The 22,516-nt window shown below is 41.3% G+C and overlaps 1 protein-coding gene across 1 annotated transcript in view; it reads right to left on the reverse strand.

The window, feature by feature from the left end:
- The window catches only part of LOC116984308 (lysosomal acid phosphatase-like), a 44,636-nt gene that overhangs the window by 14,780 nt on the left and 7,340 nt on the right, over positions 1 to 22,516 (reverse strand). The window contains exons 2-7 of the mRNA XM_033038421.1: positions 12,771 to 12,866; positions 11,148 to 11,234; positions 10,403 to 10,555; positions 10,011 to 10,109; positions 4,554 to 4,640; positions 3,927 to 4,059 (exon numbers count right to left, since the gene is read on the reverse strand). Coding sequence (XP_032894312.1) covers positions 3,927 to 4,059; positions 4,554 to 4,640; positions 10,011 to 10,109; positions 10,403 to 10,555; positions 11,148 to 11,234; positions 12,771 to 12,866 — 655 coding nt within the window. The remainder of the gene's footprint in view (positions 1 to 3,926; positions 4,060 to 4,553; positions 4,641 to 10,010; positions 10,110 to 10,402; positions 10,556 to 11,147; positions 11,235 to 12,770; positions 12,867 to 22,516) is intronic.

Raw genomic sequence — 22,516 nt, forward strand, 5'->3', positions numbered from 1 at the left:
GTTGGGCGACCGTTTCGCCGAACACCTCCGCTCAGTCCGCCTTAACCTACCTGACCTCCCGGTGGCTCAGCACTTCAACTCCCCCTCCCATTCCCAATCCGACCTCTCTGTCCTGGGTCTCCTCCATTGCCAGAGTGAGCAACAGCGGAAATTGGAGGAACAGCACCTCATATTCCGTCTGGGGTCCTTGCGCCCTTATGGCATCAACATTGAATTCCCCAATTTGGCTAGCCTGTGCTGTCCCCTCCCCTTCCTTCACCCTCTAGCTGTCTCCTCCCACCCTCCCATCCGCCCGCCCTCAGGCTCCTCCTCCCCTTTTTCCTTCTTTCTTTCCCCACCCCCCATCAGTCTGAAGAAGGGTTTCGGCCCGAAACGTCGCCTATTTCCTTCGCTCCATAGATGCTGCTGCACCCGCTGAGTTCCTCCAGCAATTTTGTGTACCTTCGATATTCCAGCATTTGCAGTTCCCTTTTGAACACAACTACACGGGTGAGCTGCGATGAGCTCAACCAACGACTGTCAGGCTGTGCTCGGGTTGAAATAGGCAGCCCTAGGGACACCATGTAGTTTGCAGCTCAACTCAGTCAAATCACCGGGGCAGATTGGTTACTACACGGAACCAAACCATTTGGCCCTTCAGCCCATACTGGCTCTGCATGATAACAACCCAACTCTTACAATTCTCCTGTCCACTCTCTCATGCCATGAAAATTATCTCCTTTCTGATACTTAACAAGCTGTCTATTGAATACTGGCTCTGCTCCCATTCCCTCCTGGTGGTGCATTTAAGCATTCACTACTTAAAATTCTTCATGACATGTTGTTTGCTGCCTATCACTTTTATGTCCACTAACTTTTCATCCATCCACCAACGGGAACAGTTTAGCTCTGTCTAGATTCCACATGATTTGAACTACCTTGCAGATACTCTTGCAGCTGTGCCAGGCTCGGTACTCCTATTATATCTGAACTGGTGTTTTACAAATAATCATCATCACAACTCCTTGCTCTTGCACTTTGTGAGCCCAGAAACCCGTATGATTTTTTTAACCACTTGCATAATTCTTCTCCCGGCTTTCAACCAACAATTCACACATGCATTTCCAGATCTGAGGTCTAGCACCTTTTCAGAGTTGTATGTTCTAGCTATATCTCCTTTTCTTATTCTTCCAACATAGGAAATTTTGAAAATTAGAAGGAATACGAGTAATTTGTAATCTGTTTAACCCAAGATCTTACATACATGGGAATCACAATGGGGAAAATGGCCAACATAGGGACCTTAAGGATGTTAATGAGGATGTTAGTGATAAATAGATTTATAATGGTGGTTAGGCACCACAGCATAGCTACTTTAGTTAAAATAAACATTGGGGGTTGTACCGGGAGTAATAAAATTGATTAATGATGAGTGACTTTTATTGGGCCCATTTGTTAGACAAATGTTAGTGTTTTTCTGAATATCAGGAAACATAAGGTTAAAGATAACTTTGGAGCAAGACAAAGATGAAAGGTTACAGGGTTTGATCAATGATAAATTATTTCAAAATGTAGAATCCACATGTAAGCATTGTGTGGTGAGAATATAAAAATGCTGTAGGTGCTGTGAATCTTTGAGGCACTTTGGGTTCTCTCAGAGTGTTTCCCTTGAATAAACCGATTTGCTCAATAAACTCGTGAGACATTATTCTACGAGATGTGACGTGGGACTTGAGACTTTGTGACTTGGGATACAAGTGAAACACAATCCTCCTACAATTGGGGTAGTCAGCATACTGCACAGAACAGCCATCAACAATGTGGCTCCTATTCGGTCGAGTACCGAAATGTATGAGTTTGAACTGAGTTGGATGATCAGCCATGATCATATTGAATGGCGGTGCAGGCTCGAAGGGCCGAATGGCCTACTCCTGCACCTAATTTCTATGTTTCTATGTACGTTTAATTTTACCACCCATAGTAAGAGGAGTAGTTTCCATATTGTTAGTAGATAACTGTAAGTTGTGGCACCAAAAGAACAAAGTGGAGGATAAAAGAAAACGTGGTGAAGGGTCTTGACCCGAAACATCACCCATTCCTTCTCTCCAGAGATGCTGCCTGTCCCGCTGAGTTACTCCAGCATTTTGTGCCTATGCTAGGTTAAGTAGGTCGCTCTGATAACAACCAGGATATCTCGCCATTTTGAAATGTTAATGGGAATTGATAGAGTCCGAGTTGACATGGGGATGTTTAAATGTATGAGTTTGAACAATGTCTTCCAGCATTCTGCTTAGTCAAAACCTAAAGGATATGAATTATTTCCTCAAAGTGCCTATCAGTGTGTTTTACTCTTTTTTTGAGTGAAAATTATATTGCTTTAAACGTGGGGATATCTTTGATATTCAGCACATTGCATGGGGTATGGCAACCTGCGAATTAATTTTGATTTGTATGAAAAGTGAAAATGCATGAAGTAAGTGAGTGCAAAGAACGTGAAATTGCTTTGTTAGATTGGTTCTGGGAGAATGTTGAATTAATCCTACAGTCCAGATGGAATAGGATGTGACAGAATGATTCTGCTCTATGTTAAATATATTTGGAGTATCTCGTGTGGCTTAAGAGGTAGCGTCTCTTTAAGAAATTTTGTAAGGGTGCTCCAACTCATTCATCATTTATTCTTTGGAAGCTTTCAATGTGAAAATTAACTGTTTATTCTTTGTTTTCGTTTCGTTACTTAAAGGTTTCAACAGAGAGATGCAGTTTGGTTTTGTCTTATCTGTGTTTTAAGTTTGTTTTATTTTCTTCTCAATTCTCTCCTTTAGAACTGATTTCAAAGAGAGGCCCAAATTCCACACTGACCATGTGGAATCCAGGTTGACGCGTTAGAAATGTGTCTCTATTCCGGGCTATGGGGAGTTTGTCGAGTACAGGGATCCAGGAATACAAGTACATAGCTGTCTGAAAGTAACCCCACAGGTAGATCTGGTGCGAAGTTGGCTTTTGGCACATTGGTGTTCTTCAATCAGAGAACGGAGAATAGAAATCGGGAAGCTCTGCTACAGTTGTACAAGACATTGATGAGGCCGCACTTGGAGTATTGTGTTTATTTTTGGTTAACTGCTATAGGAAAGATACCATTAACTGGAAAGGGTGCAGATATGATTTATGAGAATGTTGCCAGGACGAGGGCTTGAGCTATGTGGAGAGGATGGATAGGCTAGAACCTTATTCCTCAGAGTACAGGAGCCAGAGGGGTGATCTTACAGAGCTGTATAAAATCAAGAAGGGAATATTAAAACAGAGTCTATATCCCTGGGTAGGAACTAGAATCTAGAGGGCATCGTTTTAGAGCTAGATGAGAACGATTTAATAGGAATTTGAGGGGCAACTTTTTCCATACAGAGGGTGGTGGGTGTGTTGAACAAACTGCCAGAGGAAGTAGTCGAGGCAGGTACAATAACTACATTTAAAAGACATTTGGACAAGCACATGGATAAGAAAGTTTCTGGGGCTTGGGAACAAACAGCTAAATGAGACTAGCTGAGATAAATCATCTTGGATGGCATAAGTGGGCTGAAAGAATTGTTTCCATGCTGTATGACTCTATCACTTAATTCAGTCCCAATTTTATTTTGAAAATTCACAAACTCAATACAGCATCACCAAGGTTTGAGAAAAGGTAAAGAGCAACTTGTGCAGGGGAGAGCAACAGGGCGAGGTGCTAAAGCCCTTATCTTCCTGATTTATACAAAAGGAAGTCAGAAGCCGTTTCAATTCTGAACACTTTGTGCTTCCTAGCTGCTGATTTCACCGACACAAATGCTGTTTCAGCTGGCTTGACAGATGGCAGAGGCAAGGGGGGAAATACCAGGTCATTCCAGAAACAGGGTAGATAAGGTCCAGCTTGTAACTGCATCCACTTCACCCTACACCCGGCACTCACTCACCCCCTTGCAGCCGAGATTTATCTGCCGTTTTGTGGAGTCGGAAAAGGAATTCCACGCCAAAGTCATTCAGTTCTCCCAGACGAGCGATCACTTCTTGTGTTGCCCAGGAAGGCAAGGTTAAATTGTGAGTTTTCTGCCAAGGTAGGATTGAAATACAAGTTTACTGGATGAAGTGCAATGCAGATCAGGTTTTGATGGCGAATGATTTGAAAACTAACAGCAGCCTACCATTTCAAAAGCTATCAAAACAAAAGGACGAAAGAGCAGTCGAATGGATTCAGCGGTGAAATGGAAGTAAATAATCGTGAGAAGAAAGGGAGGTTGAAAAAGATGGGCATTTGAATGCAGATTGGCTAATACTGCTCAAGGTCAAAGGTGTGGTGTCAGGCCAGCTCACCAGCAGGGTGCAGATTAGTTAGTGCTGCTCAATAGCAAAATCTAGAAAAGCATGTCCTTGGGTAAACAAAACTGGGCAAAGTTCTGCTGACAGCTCTGAGCAGCGTGCCTGTGATACTGTTGCAAAGGGACAGGTTTCATTTACTCACTGGAAACATATTATATATTTGCAGGCTGGTGAGACAAACATCAGCAAGAGGTCGGTCCCACATAAATGAACACAATACGTACCTCACAAAATAGGGTGTCATAAACTCTCCATTCATTTTCTATCGTCACCTTCATCTTGGTCTTATTAGATACCATATCAAGAAAATCCTAGAAGGGCAAACGGTGAACAATATTTCAGAAAGCGCATTGGTTCATTGTCAAAAGATAGAGGGAGGGTCTTAGACAGGTCACCATAACATGCGACTCCACTGGAGGGAAACATCCACAAGAGGATCAACATTACAACCCTCTCCACAAGAGGGATATCACAGACAGGGATCACCCATCAGATGGAGAAGTGGCAGATAAATGGCAGATGGAGTTTAACCTGAGGAAGTATGAGGTGTTGCACTATGGGAGGTTGAATGCAAGGGTAACATTTTCAGATAATGGTGAGAGCCTTAACAGCATTGATGTACAGAGGGATCTTGGGGTCCAATTCCATAATTCTCCGAGAATGGCAACACAAATAGATAGAGTGGTAAAGGCAGCACATGGTATGCTCACCTTCATTAGTTGGGGCATTGTGTATAAGGATCAGGAGGTTATGGTACAACTTTATAGGACTTGGGATAAACCACGTTTGGAGTATTGCATGCAGTTCCACTCGCCCCAGTGAAAGATGCCTAGATACAGTGGCTTGCAAAAGTATTCATACCCCTTGAACTTTTCCACATTTTTTCACGTTACAACCACAAACGTAAATGTATTTTATTGGGATTTTATGTGATAGACCAACACAAAGTGGCGCATAATTGTGAAGTGGAAGGAAAAGGATACTTGGTTTTCTAATTTTTTTACAAATAAAAAACTGAAAAGTGTGGCATGCAAAAGTATTCAGCCCCTTTACTCTGATACCCCTAAATAAAATCCAGTGCAACCAATTGCCTTCAGAAGTCACCTAATTAGTAAATAGAGTCCACTTGTGTGTAATCAGTATAAATACAACTGTTCTGTGAAGGCCTCAGAGGTTTGTTAGAGAACATTAGTGAACAAACCGCATCATGAAGCCCAAGGAACACACCAGATAGGTCAAGGATAAAGTTGTGGAGAAGTTTAAAGCAGGGTTAGGTTATTAAAAAATATCCCAAGCTTTGAACATCTCACGGAGCACTGTTCAATCCATCATCCGAAAATGGAAAGAGTATGGCACAACTGCAAACCTACCAAGACATGGCTGTCCACCTAAACTGACAGGCCGGGCAAGGAGAGCATTGATCAGAGAAGCAGCCAAGAGGCCCATGGTAACTCTGGAGGAGCTGCAGAGATCCACAGCTCAGGTGGGAGAATCTGTCCACAGGACAACTATTAGTCGTGCACTCCACAAATCGGGCCTTTATGGAAGAGTGGCAAGAAGAAAGCCATTGATGAAAAAAAGCCATAAGAAGTCCCGTTTGCAGTTTGCCACAAGCCATGTGGGGGACACAGCAAACATGCGGAGGAAGGTGCTCTGGTCAGATGAGACCAAAATTGAAGTTTTTGGCCTAAAATCAAAATGCTATGCGTGGCGGAAAACTAACACTGCACATCACCCTGAACACACCATCCCCACTGTGAAACATGGTGGTGGCAGCATCATGCTGTGGGGATGCTTTTCTTCAGCAGGGACAGGGAAGCTGGTCAGAGTTGATGGGAAGATGGATGGAGCCAAATACAGGGCAATCTTGGAAGAAAACCTGTTAGAGTCTGCAAAAGACTTGAGACTGGGGCGGAGGTTCACCTTCCAGCACGACAACGACCCTAAACATACAGCCAGAGCTACAATGGAATGGTTTAGATCAAAGCATATTCATGTGTTAGAATGGCTCAGTCAAAGTCCTGACCTAAATCCAATTGAGAATCTCTGGCAAGACTTGAAAATTGCTGTTCACAGACGCTCTCCATCCAATCTGACTGAGCTTGAGCTATTTTGCAAAGAAGAATGGGCAAAAATTTCAGTCTCTAGATGTGCAAAGCTGGTAGAGACATACCCCAAAAGACTTGCAGCTGTAATTGCAGCGAAAGGTGGTTCTACAAAGTATTGACTCAGGGGGGCTGAATACTTTTGCACGCCACACTTTCCAGTTTTTTATTTGTAAAAAAATTTGAAAACCATGTATCATTTTCCTTCCACTTCACAATTATGCACCACTTTGTGTTGGTCTATCATATAAAATCCCAATAAAATACATTTACGTTTGTGGTTGTAACGTGACAAAATGTGGAAACGTTCAAGGGGTATGAAAACTTTTGCAAGCCACTGTAAGTGTAGGAAGGAACTACAGATGTTGGTTTAAATCGAAGAGACACAAAAAGCTGGAATAACTCAGAGGGTCAAACAGCATCTCTGGAGAAAAGGAATATGTGACTTTTCGGATTGAGACCCTTCTTCAGACTGAGAGCCAGGAAAAAGGGAAACGAGAGATATAGACGGTGATGTGGAGATATATAGAGGAAATGAATTAAAGATATGCAAAAAAGTAACATTGATAAAGGAAACTGGCCATTGTTATCTGTGGCCTAGGTGAGAACGACAATGAGGCTCAACAAGACCACTTTGAAGCTGGTACGACCTGGGTGGGGGAGAGATAGATAGAGAGAGAGAGAGGGAATGCAAGGGTTACGAAGTTAAATAAATCAATATTAATTGATTTTTGATTTTCTGGTGGTGTGGTCATGTTGTGCAAATAGACTTTCTAAAGAGGCAACTGTTATAGCACAGCAAGAATTATACTAAAATAGAAAATGTTAGAAGCAATCAGAACAGATATATAGATGTATGAAATATATATACGTACATGTACATAAATTGGACAAATATATTGATAGGACAATTTTAAGAGCGATTTATGCCAAATGTAGACAAATAGGACTAGTCCATAATGCCAACTTGGTCTGCATGGACAAGGTGGGTGAACTGACCTATTTCTGTGCTACATAGCTTTATGTCTCAACTGCTCCAATACCAGATCTAATAAAAGGTCATCAACGAGAAGTTGACCATGTTCTCTCTGCACAAATGGTCCCTGACCACACTATAAACTGAGTTATTTTTAAAATGTTAGGCAGTTTGTGTATGTCAGAGTTTAATTCAGTGACACATAGCAGCCTATTGAAGAAAAAGATAACCCTGTGCAGGCAAGTAATACAATTAGGATGATGTACTATCTGTATACAATTAGGATGATGTACTATCTGTATACAATTAGGATACATTCATCTGCAGATAGTGTATCTGTCACCACGTTCATCTACGTTCCTGGACATGTGAAAATAATCTGACAGAAATTGTGGCGCTGCTAAAGGAGCAATGTCTTATCTCTGCCTCCAGGAAAAACAAATAACATGCGGAAATGCTTCCCCTTGCCTCCAGAATGTAAAAATATTTGACATTGAGTTCGTAATGGAGTAGAGAGGGTAGGGTATTTATATATCTGCCAAATCAAAGGGCAAGTATCACTTGTAGTCCAATGCCAAGACTCTCCCTAAAAACCAAGAAATTATGTATTTAAATCTTTCAAAAATGCGAACATAATAAAGGCTAATAGTCCAGTAATGAAAGAGCACTACAGTTTTGGTGCTGGTGTTAAACAGTTCATGTGTGGATGCGTGGCAGACTCCGTGAAACCATTCAATTACAAGTAGCGAAATTCTTGCTGGTGCCATGGCTAATATTACATTTGCAACTAACCATCGCCAAAAACAGATTGCTTGCCCACTTTGTTGTTTTGTTGTTTACGGTTTGGATTTTGCAGAGAGTTGGAATTTTGCAGAGTGCAATTTGGCAGTGACACGTTCCACATGCTCACTGTGCTTGACCTTGGTCCACTTCCCCACACTTTCCATTTATTCTCCACCAGTTCTTTCCTTCCTCCTACATATGACTTCATTACCACTCTGAGCATTCAATCTGACCTGATCTCTACCCAGTCACTAAACTCCTCTTTCCATCTCTCTACCCCATCTCCCCTTCATTGCAACTCTCCTCTCCCAGTAGGGTTTTCCCAGTTTTGAACGATCGTCTGTGAAACAGGGACTCCATCCAGTGCCTGAAGGACTATGGTATATTTTGAGAATATATTTTGTGGTTCTGAGAATGCTGACGCAGCTGGTAAAATATGTAATAATGCAAATACCCTTGTCCTATAAAACAAGTCAAACCAAGTGGAAGTAAAATAATAAAAAATAATCCACTGAAATCTTCTCTCGGATGTAACAACATCATCGGATTACAGCAATATTTAAAATGACATCCATGCCAATACAGATAAATATTTATAAGGCAGGCTTAATTAACCAGTAGGTCCCAGGAAGGATGGAGTAGTTATCTGATGTACATAAGATAAAGGAAACCAAGAGCTCATTCCTAAACAATTAACCTCTGATGGAATGCAGAGAGGTGAAAGGTTGTGAATTCAGATGGACATCAGGGTAAATGTGAATAACATTTGACTTTAGAAGGGATGTTGCATGATTGAACATTTAATGTTTAAATATGGTTAGCTTCAATAAGTGATAAAAAATGACAGCACATTGGTCAAGAAAATACTAATCTACGAGGTGTAACCTTAGAACTGGATGATGTCGTTCACATTTAACTATTCAGGGTACAATAATGGCTGAGCTGCGATATTTACACAAGGCATCCTGCAGCTCTGCATCTGAGCAACTTCCTTGCATGTGGTTGAATAAACCAGCAAACGACAAATGTCAGTGTCACAGGTGCAGAAGGTGACTGCACCTCTACAGCAATGCATGACCCAAGTATTTCTAGATTCTTGTGTTAACTCAAAAATATTTAATTGGCTGTACGTACCAAGGGGGTGAAATACATTGTATAGACTTAAATTATTTAATTAAGCAGTATCACACACCAAATCTGCACAGATACATGCATTCTACCGCTGCACGACAGAGAGCATACTATCGTATGGCATCTCTGTGTGGTATCTCAGCTGCACGGAGGCGGAGAGGAGAGCTCTTCAGCACGTCGTCCACAGAGCGCAGAAGATCATTGTGACACCGCTACCAGACTTGGAGGGCATCTACCGCACACGGTGCCTCAGGAAGGCCGTCAGCATTCACAAAGACTCCTCACACCCTTGTAATGGACTGTTCGAACGACTTCCTTCCGGCAGACGTTACAAGGCCTTCTACGCCCGCACCTCCAGACTCAGGAACAGCTTCTTTCCCAGAGCTATAGCTACTCTGAACCGGCCCTGCTGAGTGCCCCCCACCCCCACGGACTGTCTCCCTCGGATGGTCACGTCGCACAGACACATCTGCACTTTAGTCTGTTTTGACTATTTTACTGTTGTAATGTTCTTTGTACAAACCATGTTCTCGGGGTATCTAAACATAAATTTTAGTAGTTACTTAAGTTATGACATCGGATGGAAGCTGCATTCCCAAATCTCGATGCACTTGTGTGCAATGACAATAAAAGATATTATTATTATTAGATGCTAATATGTTAATCACTCAACCCTTGACACTTGCCTTATTTTCATGGATTTTTTCTTGAACTGCTCTGCTCTTCATCGTCTCCTCCTGCAGCTGTTGATAGCGGGGACAGTTTTTTCGCGGGAACTTGAGAAACTGAAACCAAAAACAAACATTACTTCTAGAATTTATTAGATGAAAATGATACTCAACACGTGCAAAAATAAATTAAATTAAAGGAAGGATGAGCAAGCCCTCCCCTAAAGGATAACATACTCGCACTGCCCCAATGAGCGCTACAAGACCAAGAATCCTGGCAAGGAATAGCATACACACGTTCCATCACCATGGGATATAGCAACAGCAATCTGAGAATGTACCCTCATATTATCCCATTAAGTGATTCGACCACATGAACCTTTCCCCACTGTTCTCCCAAGGATACTTGCCTTCTCATTTTCCACAGGCATAGTATGCACAGGAATTGGTTGCCATTTCAAGTCGGAATGGAAGATCTGTCGTCCTTGTGGAGGGTACAGGCCGGCAAGATTCACTTCAGCACTCATCAGAGTCCGGTCAATATCTGTGCTTTGAACATAAATCTATGGAGAGAAAAGTCACACAAATACGCACCAGACATGCATTCAGTACCCAGCAGTTTCCCCATTTTGTAAACGGCACCGTGCCTAATGGCACTCCACCTTGACCAAACCAAAGCCTTTTAAGGGAACTGAGACAAATATGCGTGGATAAAGTTGTACAAGCAATGGATTTAAGAAGGGATGGGCTCAAGCCTGGAGGAATTATGCCATTATGAAATTATAGGCCTCCCCAGCTCCTAGCCTCACCGATCCTATCACTCCAGCCCCTCATCCACCTCCTCACCCAACCAACCCACCTCCTCAGGCCCTCAACCCACCTCACCTCGGTGAATCAGCCCACCTTACCCGGCCACGCCGGCCGCTGACCCCACATTCCCGACCACCCTGGGTCCGCAACCAACCCAGCCCACCTCACCTCCGATCCAACTTCCGCAGCCCCTCACCCACCAACCTGGCCCCTCACCCCACATATCCCACCCTACTTTAATCTTCCATACCAGATTCCTTTCCCCAGCCCCACACAGTCCATCTTCTCCTAGAAAATATCTTCTCGGCCCTATAGATTACACAGCCCTTTCAATCAGCTGCTCACCTCATTCCGATCATAAATGGAGTTGAGGAAGTCATTGTAGCGATGTCGAAGATACTGGCCCAGTGCGTATTGTTGCCTCATTCCAACCTAGGGAATAGTAGCAGAAGACCCAGCCATTCACGGAGTATAGAGAGCAGTGAAAAAATAAACACAATCATAACAGCAAAATCCTGCCCATCACCAGAAAATCTGAAACCAAAATACAGTTCAATACATTCCACTGATAGCTTGGCCCTGAAGCAAGATTTTGACTTGAAATGTCAACCATTCCTTCCCTTCCCCACTTCATCACCCTCAGATGCCGCTCGACCCACTGAGATCCTCATTGTTAACATCTCGGTTCCGCCCCAGATTTGAGAAATATGTAATTATTCATGGCCAACTTGGTCATTGGAAAGCCAGAGTAACCCATAGGAACAGAATTAGGCCATTCAGTCCCTGGAGTCTGCTCCACCGTTCAATCAGGAATTATCTATTTTTCCGTCTCATCCCCATCCTCCTGCCTTCTCACCGCAACCTTTGACGCCCTTACTAATCAAGAACCTCGCAATCTCTACTTTAAAAATACCCAATGCCTCCACAGCGGTCTGTGACAATGAAGTCCACAGATTACCCACCCACTGTCGAACTACTCAGATATTGGTGATAGTGTACGTAGAGTGCGTTATACCTGCTTATCCCGCACAAAGGGAATTGGCACTTCGGCACGGCACACAGACAATAGACAATAGACAATAGGTGCAGGAGTAGGCCATTTGGCCCTTCGAGCCAGCACCGCCATTCAATGTGATCATGGCTGATCATCCCCAATCAGTACCCCGTTCCTGCCTTCCCCCCATAATCCCCTGACTCCGCTATTTTTAAGAGCCCTATCTAGCTCTCTTTTGAAAGCGTCCAGAGAACCTGCCTCCACCGCCCCCCGAGGAAGAGAATTCCACAGACTCACCACTCTCTGTGTGAAAAAGTGTTTCCTCGTCTCCGTTCTAAATGGTTTACTCCTTATTCTTAAATTGTGGTCCCTGGTTCTGGAATCCCCCAACATCGGGAACATGTTTCCTGCCTCTAGCGTGTCCAAGTCCTTAACAATCTTATATGTTTCAGTGAGATATCCTCTCATCCTTCTAAACTCCAGAGTGTACAAGCCCAGCTGCTCCATTCTCTCATCATATGACAGTCCCGCCATCCCGGGAATTAACCTTGTAAACCTACGCTGCAATTCCTCAATAGCAAGAATGTGGTGTGGTGACAATTTTACAAGGCAACTGCATAAGTGTTAGCATATTTCTGAGAGGATGGAAATAATTTGATGGGTGGAGGACTTGGGTCAACCGGTTTCAACACTTGGTCAAACTTGGGTTTCAACAGGTGTGGGCACTTGGGTCACAAATACTAATTTGCAACCATAGCTAGCCACAATTCTGTAAATGATCTCAAAGTGACAATACAAACCAGGGAATCTGAAGGAAAGCAAGAAAGTAGGGACAAGGGATCAACGAGCAGTCAGGACAGAGTGATAGAGAGAGGGCAAGACAGCAAAGGGGCGAGATGAGTGAAAGGGGCAAGGCATGAGGGAAGATGAGAGACTCAAGGACAGAAGGTTGGATAGCGAGAGCTAGATCTGACCTGGGTAAGCTGAGCAAAGCCTTGGGGCCAGTCCTTCTCAGTATATGGATCTGTCGGATACGTTTGCGTAGGAGATCGGTCACCATGACGAAAAATCTGTGAAAACAAGTCAGTTATTAAAATCTAGCCAGTGTAATCTGGATATCATAACTTAATCCTGCCCCTATAGGTATGATAACCGAACAGGAAGCTCAACTACCAGAAACACCTCAAGTGAAAGTGTGTGAACAAGCATCAGGGCAGGGAAGAAGGGAGCGATATTGAGGAAAGCAAGTATTTATTATTTTAGTCCAGGTCAAAAGCCAACAGGCCTGTTGCACATTCTGCTCCAAAGGCACCGCTCGTCACTGAATAGATTAACCACGATGAACATCTCCATTCCATCTATCTGCCTTCATATCCCTTACTTAACAAAATGGTCACTCTCGCCAAAATAGAATTTTATTGTTCCATTTCCAGTAAATATGTCAATTAAACACTCTTGACAACTTAAAAAATAACAAAGGTTTATATGTGACCCATGAGATTGATGGATAGTTTGAGCTTTTGTACCAGGACAAATGACATTTAGATTGAAAGGTAGAGCGTGAAGGTAACTGGAAGGTCTGAGTTTCTTGGTAAAGCGAGAGTGATTGAAATGTTTCTGGTGCATTCTTGGATCTCAGAAACAAGATGGCACCCGATGAAAGACCATTTTCAATTTCCTATTTCAAAATCCTCTTTACCCATCTGACCTCTCTATTGTATTATTTCTCAGGCAACTACCAACCCAACCCTTTCACCATAACACAGTCCCATGACTTGGAAGATAGACACAAAGTGCTGGAGTAACTCAGCGGGTCAGGCAGCTTCTCTGGAGAGAAAGAATAAGTGATGCTTCAGGTTGAGACCGGTCATCAGATTATTCGAGCACTTTGTGTCTACTTTCAGTTAAATCCTGCACTTTGTGTCTTTCTTTGGTGTAAACCAGCATCTGCAGTTCCTTCCTACCCAAGACTTGGAGGCAGCTTTGTCATTTTACATAGCACTACTTTGCTGTGGTTGAATGTCTTTCAAGAGTCATATCATAATGATCTGATTATGGAAAATCATTCCTTTTATTTAAATGACTGATGTACTTTGTTGCTATTAAATCATCTACAATGTGATAAAAGAGAAAAAAGGCATTTTAACTCGAGCATTACGAAATTAAATATGACATTGAACAAGAGGTAAGAGGGCAAATGTAAATGATGAGTGCAGAAATAAATCTTAAAACTTTACAGAGAAGGTTAATTCCTAAATGAGTATAGGGTGATTTCACGAAAGGTCACTGGAGCGTAAATCCCCACTCACGTGACCGAAAATTTTAACTGGGGGACAAGCGTCACTTCCGGTACATGTTAGTGGATGGGAAAACACGCACTTTCACACCCGTTAAAAACATCGAAAACGGCCAGGTTTTGAGCTGCAATTTACGGAGCCGGTCGGGGTGACCGTGAAGAACAGCTACCTAAATTTACAGTTAAAAAAAAAGATAGAAACTAAGGTAAATACAAGAGGGAGCTGAAGGTGTAAAAAAGGCGGAAGTTGATTGCGGACTTATTTCTTGGAGATTTAAAGATCCAAAATATCGGGAATTATCACGTTTGCTCGCTGCATTTAATCAAAAGTGGCATTATTGACTTTGTTATCTTTATTCATTTGTTATATGAAAAGTATTAAAAGTTAGAAATCCTTCAGTAAAATTGCAAAATCGCCCATGGTTCTCGGGTGGGTTTTAACATGCAAAATGAACACGCTTCTGAAGCTCCATTTACCATTTAAATAATCGTAAGCTTGCATCTCAGTAAAATTGATTTCCAAACGCATTTGAGAGTTTACGATTATTTAAATGGTAAATGTAGCTTCAGAAGCGTGTTCATTTTGCATGTTAAAACCCACCCGAGAACCATGGGCGATTTTGCAATTTTACTGACGGGTTTCTAACTTTTAATACTTTTCATATAACAAATGAATAAAGATAACAAAGTCAATAATGCCACTTTTGATTAAATGCAGCGAGCAAACGCGATAATTCCCAATATTTTGGATCTTTAAATCTCCAAGAAAAAAGTCCGCAATCAACTTCCGCCTTTTTTACACCTTCAGCTCCCTCTTGTATTTACCTTAGTTTCTATCTTTTTTTTGGACTGTAAATTTAGGTATCTGTTCCTCACGGTTACCCCGACCGGCTCCGTAAATTGCAGCTCAAAACCTGGCCGTTTTCGATGTTTTTAACGGGTGTGAAAGTGCGTGTTTTCCCATTCACTAACATGTACCGGAAGTGACGCTTGTCCCCCAGTTAAAATTTTCGGTCACGTGAGTGGGGATTTACACTCCAGTGACCTTTCGTGAAATCACCCTATAACCTTCCTTAGGTGAGGAGACCAAGATTGTATCCAATACTCCAGGTGTGGCCTCACAAAGAAAGCTCACCAATGTAGGCTATCCAAGCCTACGCTATCCAAAGTTTCCTCATAATACTTGAAATGAGCAGATAGCTTTATGAAAGTTCTAACCTCCAGTCCACTAGCAAAAAATGACAACTGCTTAAATACTTTATATTTGTACACTAATATTTTGCAAATCTTGCACGAGAACACTGATATCTCTGCGTCTCATATCGCTGTGTCTCATAGTTCTACAATCTCTCACCATTTCGGCAACGTGCTTTTTATCTTTTACGCCAAAATAATAATTTAACATTATATTTCATCTTATGTCTCTAGATTACTTTGCCGAGTAGTTTGGCAAACACCACCCTTGACACACTATGGTCTGATTTGTCCCACTGCTCGTCTGACATCCATTCCAGAATACACATCCATTTCCTATAATTCAACAAGGGACAAAGCTAATTACTATAGTCCCCACATGCAACACTAGCCCCTAGCCATCGTCTCCATTGGTGAGAGTCAATGTTGCTCACCAATGTTGTTTACCAAGAGCCAAATATCCTTGTGACCGTTAGATATCCTTAGTCTGTAGGCCTCAATCAGAGCAAATGACACCAGAAACCAAAGCTTTTTGCTCTGCCACAGCATTATTATCTACCAGGTAATTTGTTGGGCAGGGATTGGTTATACTGCAACATTAACTCAGTCACAGAACTGTGACAGCAGCTGATACCGTCCATAAAGCGTACACCACCTTTATAACTCAAGTTGGGACTTTCAGGTTCACAATGTGCCGGACTTTCCACTTGTCTTGAGGTAATGATACACACAGGAGCACAAGGAAACAAGAGGAGGTCACCAGGTCTCTCAAGCCTGACTTACAATTCAATATGACCATGGCTGATCTTCATAGGCTACAAAATCTCTTCCATGCCAGCTCCCCATAACCCTCAACTCCTTGATCTTTCAAATCTCTATCCACCTCCACTTTAAAAAAATGATCCGGTCACCGCCACCCTCGGGAAAATTCATGAGATTCACTCCCCTCAGAGAGGAAGTTTCTATGCACTTCAGTTTTATCAGTGCAAAACTCCAAATCAATAAAGAGTCGCTTGCCCAAGTTAATCTATAACTGCAAAATTGAAAGATCTAGAAGGGGAGAATACAGTTGATATGGATGGAATATTGGGTTGGGGAATAGGGAAAGGTTCACCTTAGTAATACTTTAAAATCATAATTTCAATGCTGATGATAATCCCCATCACTTACTAAATGATCAACATTGTACTGATGGAGTAGAAAGCATCTGGAATGATATGCTTAGTTTTTGTGGGACAGACGGTGATTGTATTGATTGAAAGATACAGCATGGAAACAGGCCCACTGAGTCTACATCAACCTTCGATCACAAGTTCCCATTAATGCCATGTTATCCCACTCTCTCATCCACCCCTTACACACTGGAGGCAATTTACAGCAGCCAATTAACCTACAAACTCGGATATATTTGGGATGTGGGAGAAAACCGGAGCACCCAGAGGAAACCCAGGAGGTCATACGGACAACATACAAACTCCACACAGACAGCTACATGTACAGGTGTATAAAATCATGCGGGGAATAGATAGGGTAAATACACAAAGCCTTTTACACAGAGTAGGGGAATCAAGAACCAGAGAAAATAGGTTTAAGGTGAGAGGGTAAAGATTTAAAAGAAACATAAGTGGTAATGTTTCACACACAGAGGGTGGTGGGTATATGGAACAACCTGCCAAAGTTGTTGTTGTAAAGACATTTTAAAAAGGATTAGGAAAGGTTAAGAAGGAAATGGGCCCAACACAGGCAGTTGGAACGAGTGTAGATGGGACATCTTGTTTGGTGTGAGCAAGTTGGGCTGAAGGGCCCGTTTACATGTTGTATGACTCCATGACAACGAATACCTCAAACACGTGACATTGTGAAAAAACAATTTCTAAAATTAAACAGATGAGGATTAATTAGGTCTGAATTTAATACAATACCGCTGTTACATATTTATTGGCAAGTGCCTCTGGCATTTGATGCACAGGAGATTATACAACATAACAGTCAGAATTCTATATTCACTGTCAAACACTGGTTCTATGTTCCCTATTAGTTTACACAGAAACAAAATATTAGTGGGGATGCTTTTTTTTTTTAGCATGTTTAGTGTGGGAAGCATTAATTTAAATTGCAAAGACATTACTTACAAGTGTGGCAACTCAAGGCTTCATGATCTAGGCTGCAGATCAGGATATTCATGTTATGTTCCAAAGTATATAATGATGAAACAGTGAAACCCAAAGGAAGTTGCAGAGGTGGGTATAGTTGTGACATTTAAAATGATGTTTAAACGGATGCATGGGTAGGAAAGATTTAGCGGATATAGGCCAAAACACAGGCAAATGGGACTTGCTCAGTTATAAAACCTGGTTGGCATGGTAAAGTTGGGCTAAAGCACTAATTTCCATACTCCATGACCACATAAGACATAAGATTAGAATTAGGCCATTCAGCCCACAGTCTCCTTCATCATTCAACAACGGGTGATCAATTTATCCCTCAACCCCATTTTCTTGCCTTCTACCCATAACCTTCGACTCCCTTCCTAATCAAGAACCTATCAATCTCCATTTTAAAAATACCCGATGTCTTGATCTCCTCAGCTGTCTGTGGCAATGAATTACACGGATTAACCACCCTCTGGCTAAAGATAAATATCTTTATGAGATGAATGACATGATTCATCTCATTCAAATGAGATGCTTTCTTCCTCGTCTGCATCCTAAAGGTATGCCTTTTGATTATGAGGCTGTGGCCTCTGGTTCTAGATTCGTCCACTCTATCTAAGTCTTTCATGTTTTTGGGCAGAGGCAATCAAAATGGTCTATTCCGGGTGCTGTGTTTGCTGGAACTGATTCATACAGCAAAGACTACAAGAGTCACTGTGGGACAGAGACAGATCATGATGCCAGACACTTCAAATTCCTCTCCTGCCATGTCATCCCAGAATTCCCGAAAATTGAGGAGAATCAGTGTGGATTTCTGGTTCTTGGCTTGCTTTATTTCACATGCTATTGTGGTGAATCTGCAAAATTATTTCAGTGTTCCCTGGGATGTGGGAGAAAACAGTCACCTGAGACCATCTGAAATTGAGTGAATCTTGTTATTAGCCATAATTGATTAAATGAATTACAGAAGGAAACTGGATGAATTACTGTCAGATCAGAGACAAAAGGAAACAGAGCTCTGAAATTAATGAGAGATCATTTTAAAAGTGGTAATCATTTTAAAGGATTACCTGCTGGCTCTGTACAATCTCACCAGTTTCAATTATACTCTTTCATCGCAACTGGATTCTTACACATTGCAATATCAACCTCAAATGCATTTTGAATGCTTTAAACAATGCAAATCTAGTATTTCATGCAACAGAACAGGGGTTGAGAGCTCAAGTTCCCACATACAAAGGTGAAACAGCTTAAATCCACAGACGTGCACACTAACTACCAGATAGGAATAAATATGGATAAAGTATTGTATAGCCCCATGCTAGAGAGCAAGGATGACGTAGCAAAAAGACACAAAGTATTGGAGCAACTCAGTGAGTCAGACAGTATCTCTGGAGAACATGGATAGGTGATGTTTTGGGTCGGGACCATTCTTCAGAAGCAGTTGGCCAAAGCAAAATATTATAGATGCTGAAAAGATGAAATAAAGCATTCAGCAGGCTCCAATTCTGATGAAAGGTCAACCATCTGAAATATCTAAAAGATCTGAAGAAGGGTGTCGACCCAAAACGTCACCCATTCCTTCTCTCTAAAGATGCTGCCTGTCCGGCTGAGTTACTCCAGCGTTTTGTGTCTACCTTTGAAATATTGACTGTTACGCTCCCCACAGATGCTGAATGTCTCACAACTTAGACAGAACACCTGGTTGCGTGATGTCACAACACAATCTCTCGCTCAACGTCTACAAAACCAAGGAATGAATCGCTGACTTCTGAAAAGGAAAGTCTTTCTGAGTCTACCATTCTCTGCAGTTTCTTATATTCCTATGTGTTGGAATAGCCAAAACAGACCACGATGCAACCAGTATGGCTACTTTCTACAATGCCTTGTAGAAGTTCACAAGAGTATTCCATGAAATGTCAAATCTCTTTAATCTTATGAGAAAGTATCGGTGCTGGTGCATCTTGTTCATGATTATGTCCATGTGCTGAGCCAAGCACAAGTCATTCAAGATGATAATGCCCAGGCATTTGAAGCTGATAAACTTGTGCCCCAACTATGGAACACCACAGAATACTTTGTGCAACATCATGGACTTGCTTTCTAATTGTGTTTTACACTGATGTCTTGTTTTTGCACTGCCTTTTCCCTTTCACTGTCTTGCAGAATGCGTGTCATTTTTTCATGTGTGTCAAGGACAAACATCCCTAAAACTTCTTTAAAAGATGTGACGGGCAATTCTCTCAAAGATCACAGGTCAACATTTAGTCCTCAAAAAAATGATCTGGTCATTTACTGTACATCATTGTAATACAAGAACTTGCTGTTCACAAACTGGCTGCTGCAATTCATCTATTGAAATTGTAACTTCATTTCAAAAGATACTTCATTGTCTCTACCGGCCTTTGGATTGGAAACTATGAGAAGACTTTCCTCTGCCTCGAGGTGCATCCTCTCATCTTGCCACAGTGGTCCAGTACAACAGTATCAAGAACATACATTAGTACCTGAAATAAATTATAATCCCTCAAAATGGTTTCTCGCTGTTGGTGTTTGTGTTACTGAACACTTCATTGGGTGAGGGCGGAATTAAATAAAACCTTGGCAGAATCGGACAGGTTAGTTACAAGGAGCAGCAAACAAACAGTTGGAGGATCAAGCAACATTTCTGGAGTGAAGTAGACAGACAATGTTTCTGGAAGGATCTGGACCCAAAACATCAGCTGTCTATTTATTTCCCTTCAGAGATGTGGCCTCATTCGTTGAGTTTCTCCATCAGTTCGCAGGATCTATCATCGCCCGGCGCGGTCGCGGGATCTTCCATCGCCCGGCGGGGGCTTCAATATCGGGAGCCTCGATCGCCTTGACGCTGCAGTTGACTGCCTGACCACGGGAGAAGAGGCAAGGAATAGATGACTTTTTTTACCTTCCATCACAGTGAGGAGGTGCCCGGTGGAGAGTCAATGTGATGGATAATTATGTTAAATCTATGTAATTGTGTGTTTTGTTTGCTTTTTATTGTTAGGACTGTATGGTAATGACATTTCATTCAAATTTTCTTTTTTTGAATGACAAATAAATTCAATAGAAACATAGAAAAATAGGGGCAGGAGTAGGCCATTCGGCCCCTCGAGCTAGCACCTCGATTCAATGTGATCATGGCTGATCATCCACGATTAGTACCCCGTTCTCCCCATATCCCTTGATTCCACTAGCTACAAGAGCTCTATCGAACTCTCTTTTGAATGCAACCAGTGAATCGGCCTCCACTGCCTTCTGAGGCAGAGAATTCCACAAATTCACAACTCTCTGGGTGAAACGGTTTTTCCTCATCTCAGTTCTAAATGGCCTACCCATTATTCCCATAGGGAGCCTATAAATAAATTAAAAGCCCTAGAAATACTTTTGACAGACACTTAAGTTGAATGTTTGTAATGTCACTGTCAGAATCAAAAACTATTAATATTAATTAAAACACTTAAAAACTATAATACAAACATTCAAATACATTCAATTGCAAGGTTGCATTTGCAACCTTAAATTTGCCCTGCTCCCTCTCAGACATTCCTCTCTTAACATTGCTCCCAATATTCCCCAGTGTAACTATTGAAATACTGCAGAAAATTGGTCTCTAGACTTGATAAACACTAGATTGCTACAAAAATTACAGGACCAATCAGGAACAAAATCTCTTTACATTTTTCACATTGTGTTTGCCTTTTCTTTTTTTTTTTTATTTATTATTTTTATTAGAAGTACGGTAAATTACAATAATACACAACACATATATCTTAATACATTTTTTGTACCGCTTCATTTTTTTTGAGCTTTAAGAAAAAGATAGAAGTAAGGAAAGTAAAGAAAGTGCGCAAGAGTCGTGAAGTGCAAGAGAGTGTTGGGAAAAGAAAGCCCCTTAGAAAAGAAGTTAGAGAAGGAAGTGAAGTAAGAAAGTAGACCCTAGAAAAGAAAGAAAAAGAAAGTAAGGACAATCGCTCTATTATAACATTAAACTCCGCAGAAAGACTACCAACCAAGTCTGTTTTTGTTGTTTTACCTCCCAATGCCAGGTCCTGATACCATTTATTTATTTATTTATTTATTAAATTACTGTTGCACCTCATGCTTGTAATAGGTCCATAAACGTAGACCACGTCTTTTTGAATTGGTCTGCTTTACCTGCTAAGAGGAATCTCATCTCTTCCAGATGTAATGTTTCAAACATATTTGATGTCCACATTTTTATTGTTGGTGTGGGCGCATTTTTCCAGAATTTAAGTATGAGCTTTTTTCCCCATTATTAGCCCGTAATTGAGTAAATTCTTCTGATACACGTTTAATTCAGGGATACCTTCCGATATCCCAAAAATGATCCATTCTGGTTTTGGTACCAGTTTTATTTTAATTAATTTTGAAAAAATATCAAATATTCCATGCCAGAATTTTTGGATTTTTGTACAAAAAACAAAAGAATGCGCTATGGTAGCTTCTTGACACAGACATTTATCACAGATTGGTGAAACATTAGGAAAGATTTTATTTTATTTAGTTTTTGAATAATATAGTCTATGTAATGTTTTGAATTGGATAAGCGTATGTCGTACATTGATCGAGCATTTATGCACCTGTCGTAAATGATTATCCCAGCTCTCTTTTGAAATTTTTATAGCTAATTCTTGTTCCCAGTCTCTTCTAATTCCATCTGTTGTGGGTATTTCTATGTTTAAAATGATATTATATAAGTACGATATTAGATTAGCTGATTCCGCCTTTGTCTTCATTGCTTCATCCAGTAAGTCGGAAGGCATATTATGATAGTCTTTTGTGTATTTTTTCAGATAATCACGAATTTGAAGATATTTAAAATATTGGTTATTTTTCAAATTATATTTCAGTTGTAGTTGTTGAAATGATAGTAATTTTCCCAATTCATACAGATCTTCGAGCGTTTTGATTCCCATTCTTTCCCATTGTATAAATTATTTGTCTATGATTGATGGTTTAAACGATGGGTTATTGACTATTGGTATTGAGGCAACATTAAATGAGAATTCAAAGTGATCTAGATATGACATTTGGA

The sequence above is a fragment of the Amblyraja radiata genome, chromosome 20, assembly GCF_010909765.2.
Source record: "Amblyraja radiata isolate CabotCenter1 chromosome 20, sAmbRad1.1.pri, whole genome shotgun sequence".
Classification (NCBI taxonomy): Eukaryota; Metazoa; Chordata; class Chondrichthyes; order Rajiformes; family Rajidae; genus Amblyraja; species Amblyraja radiata.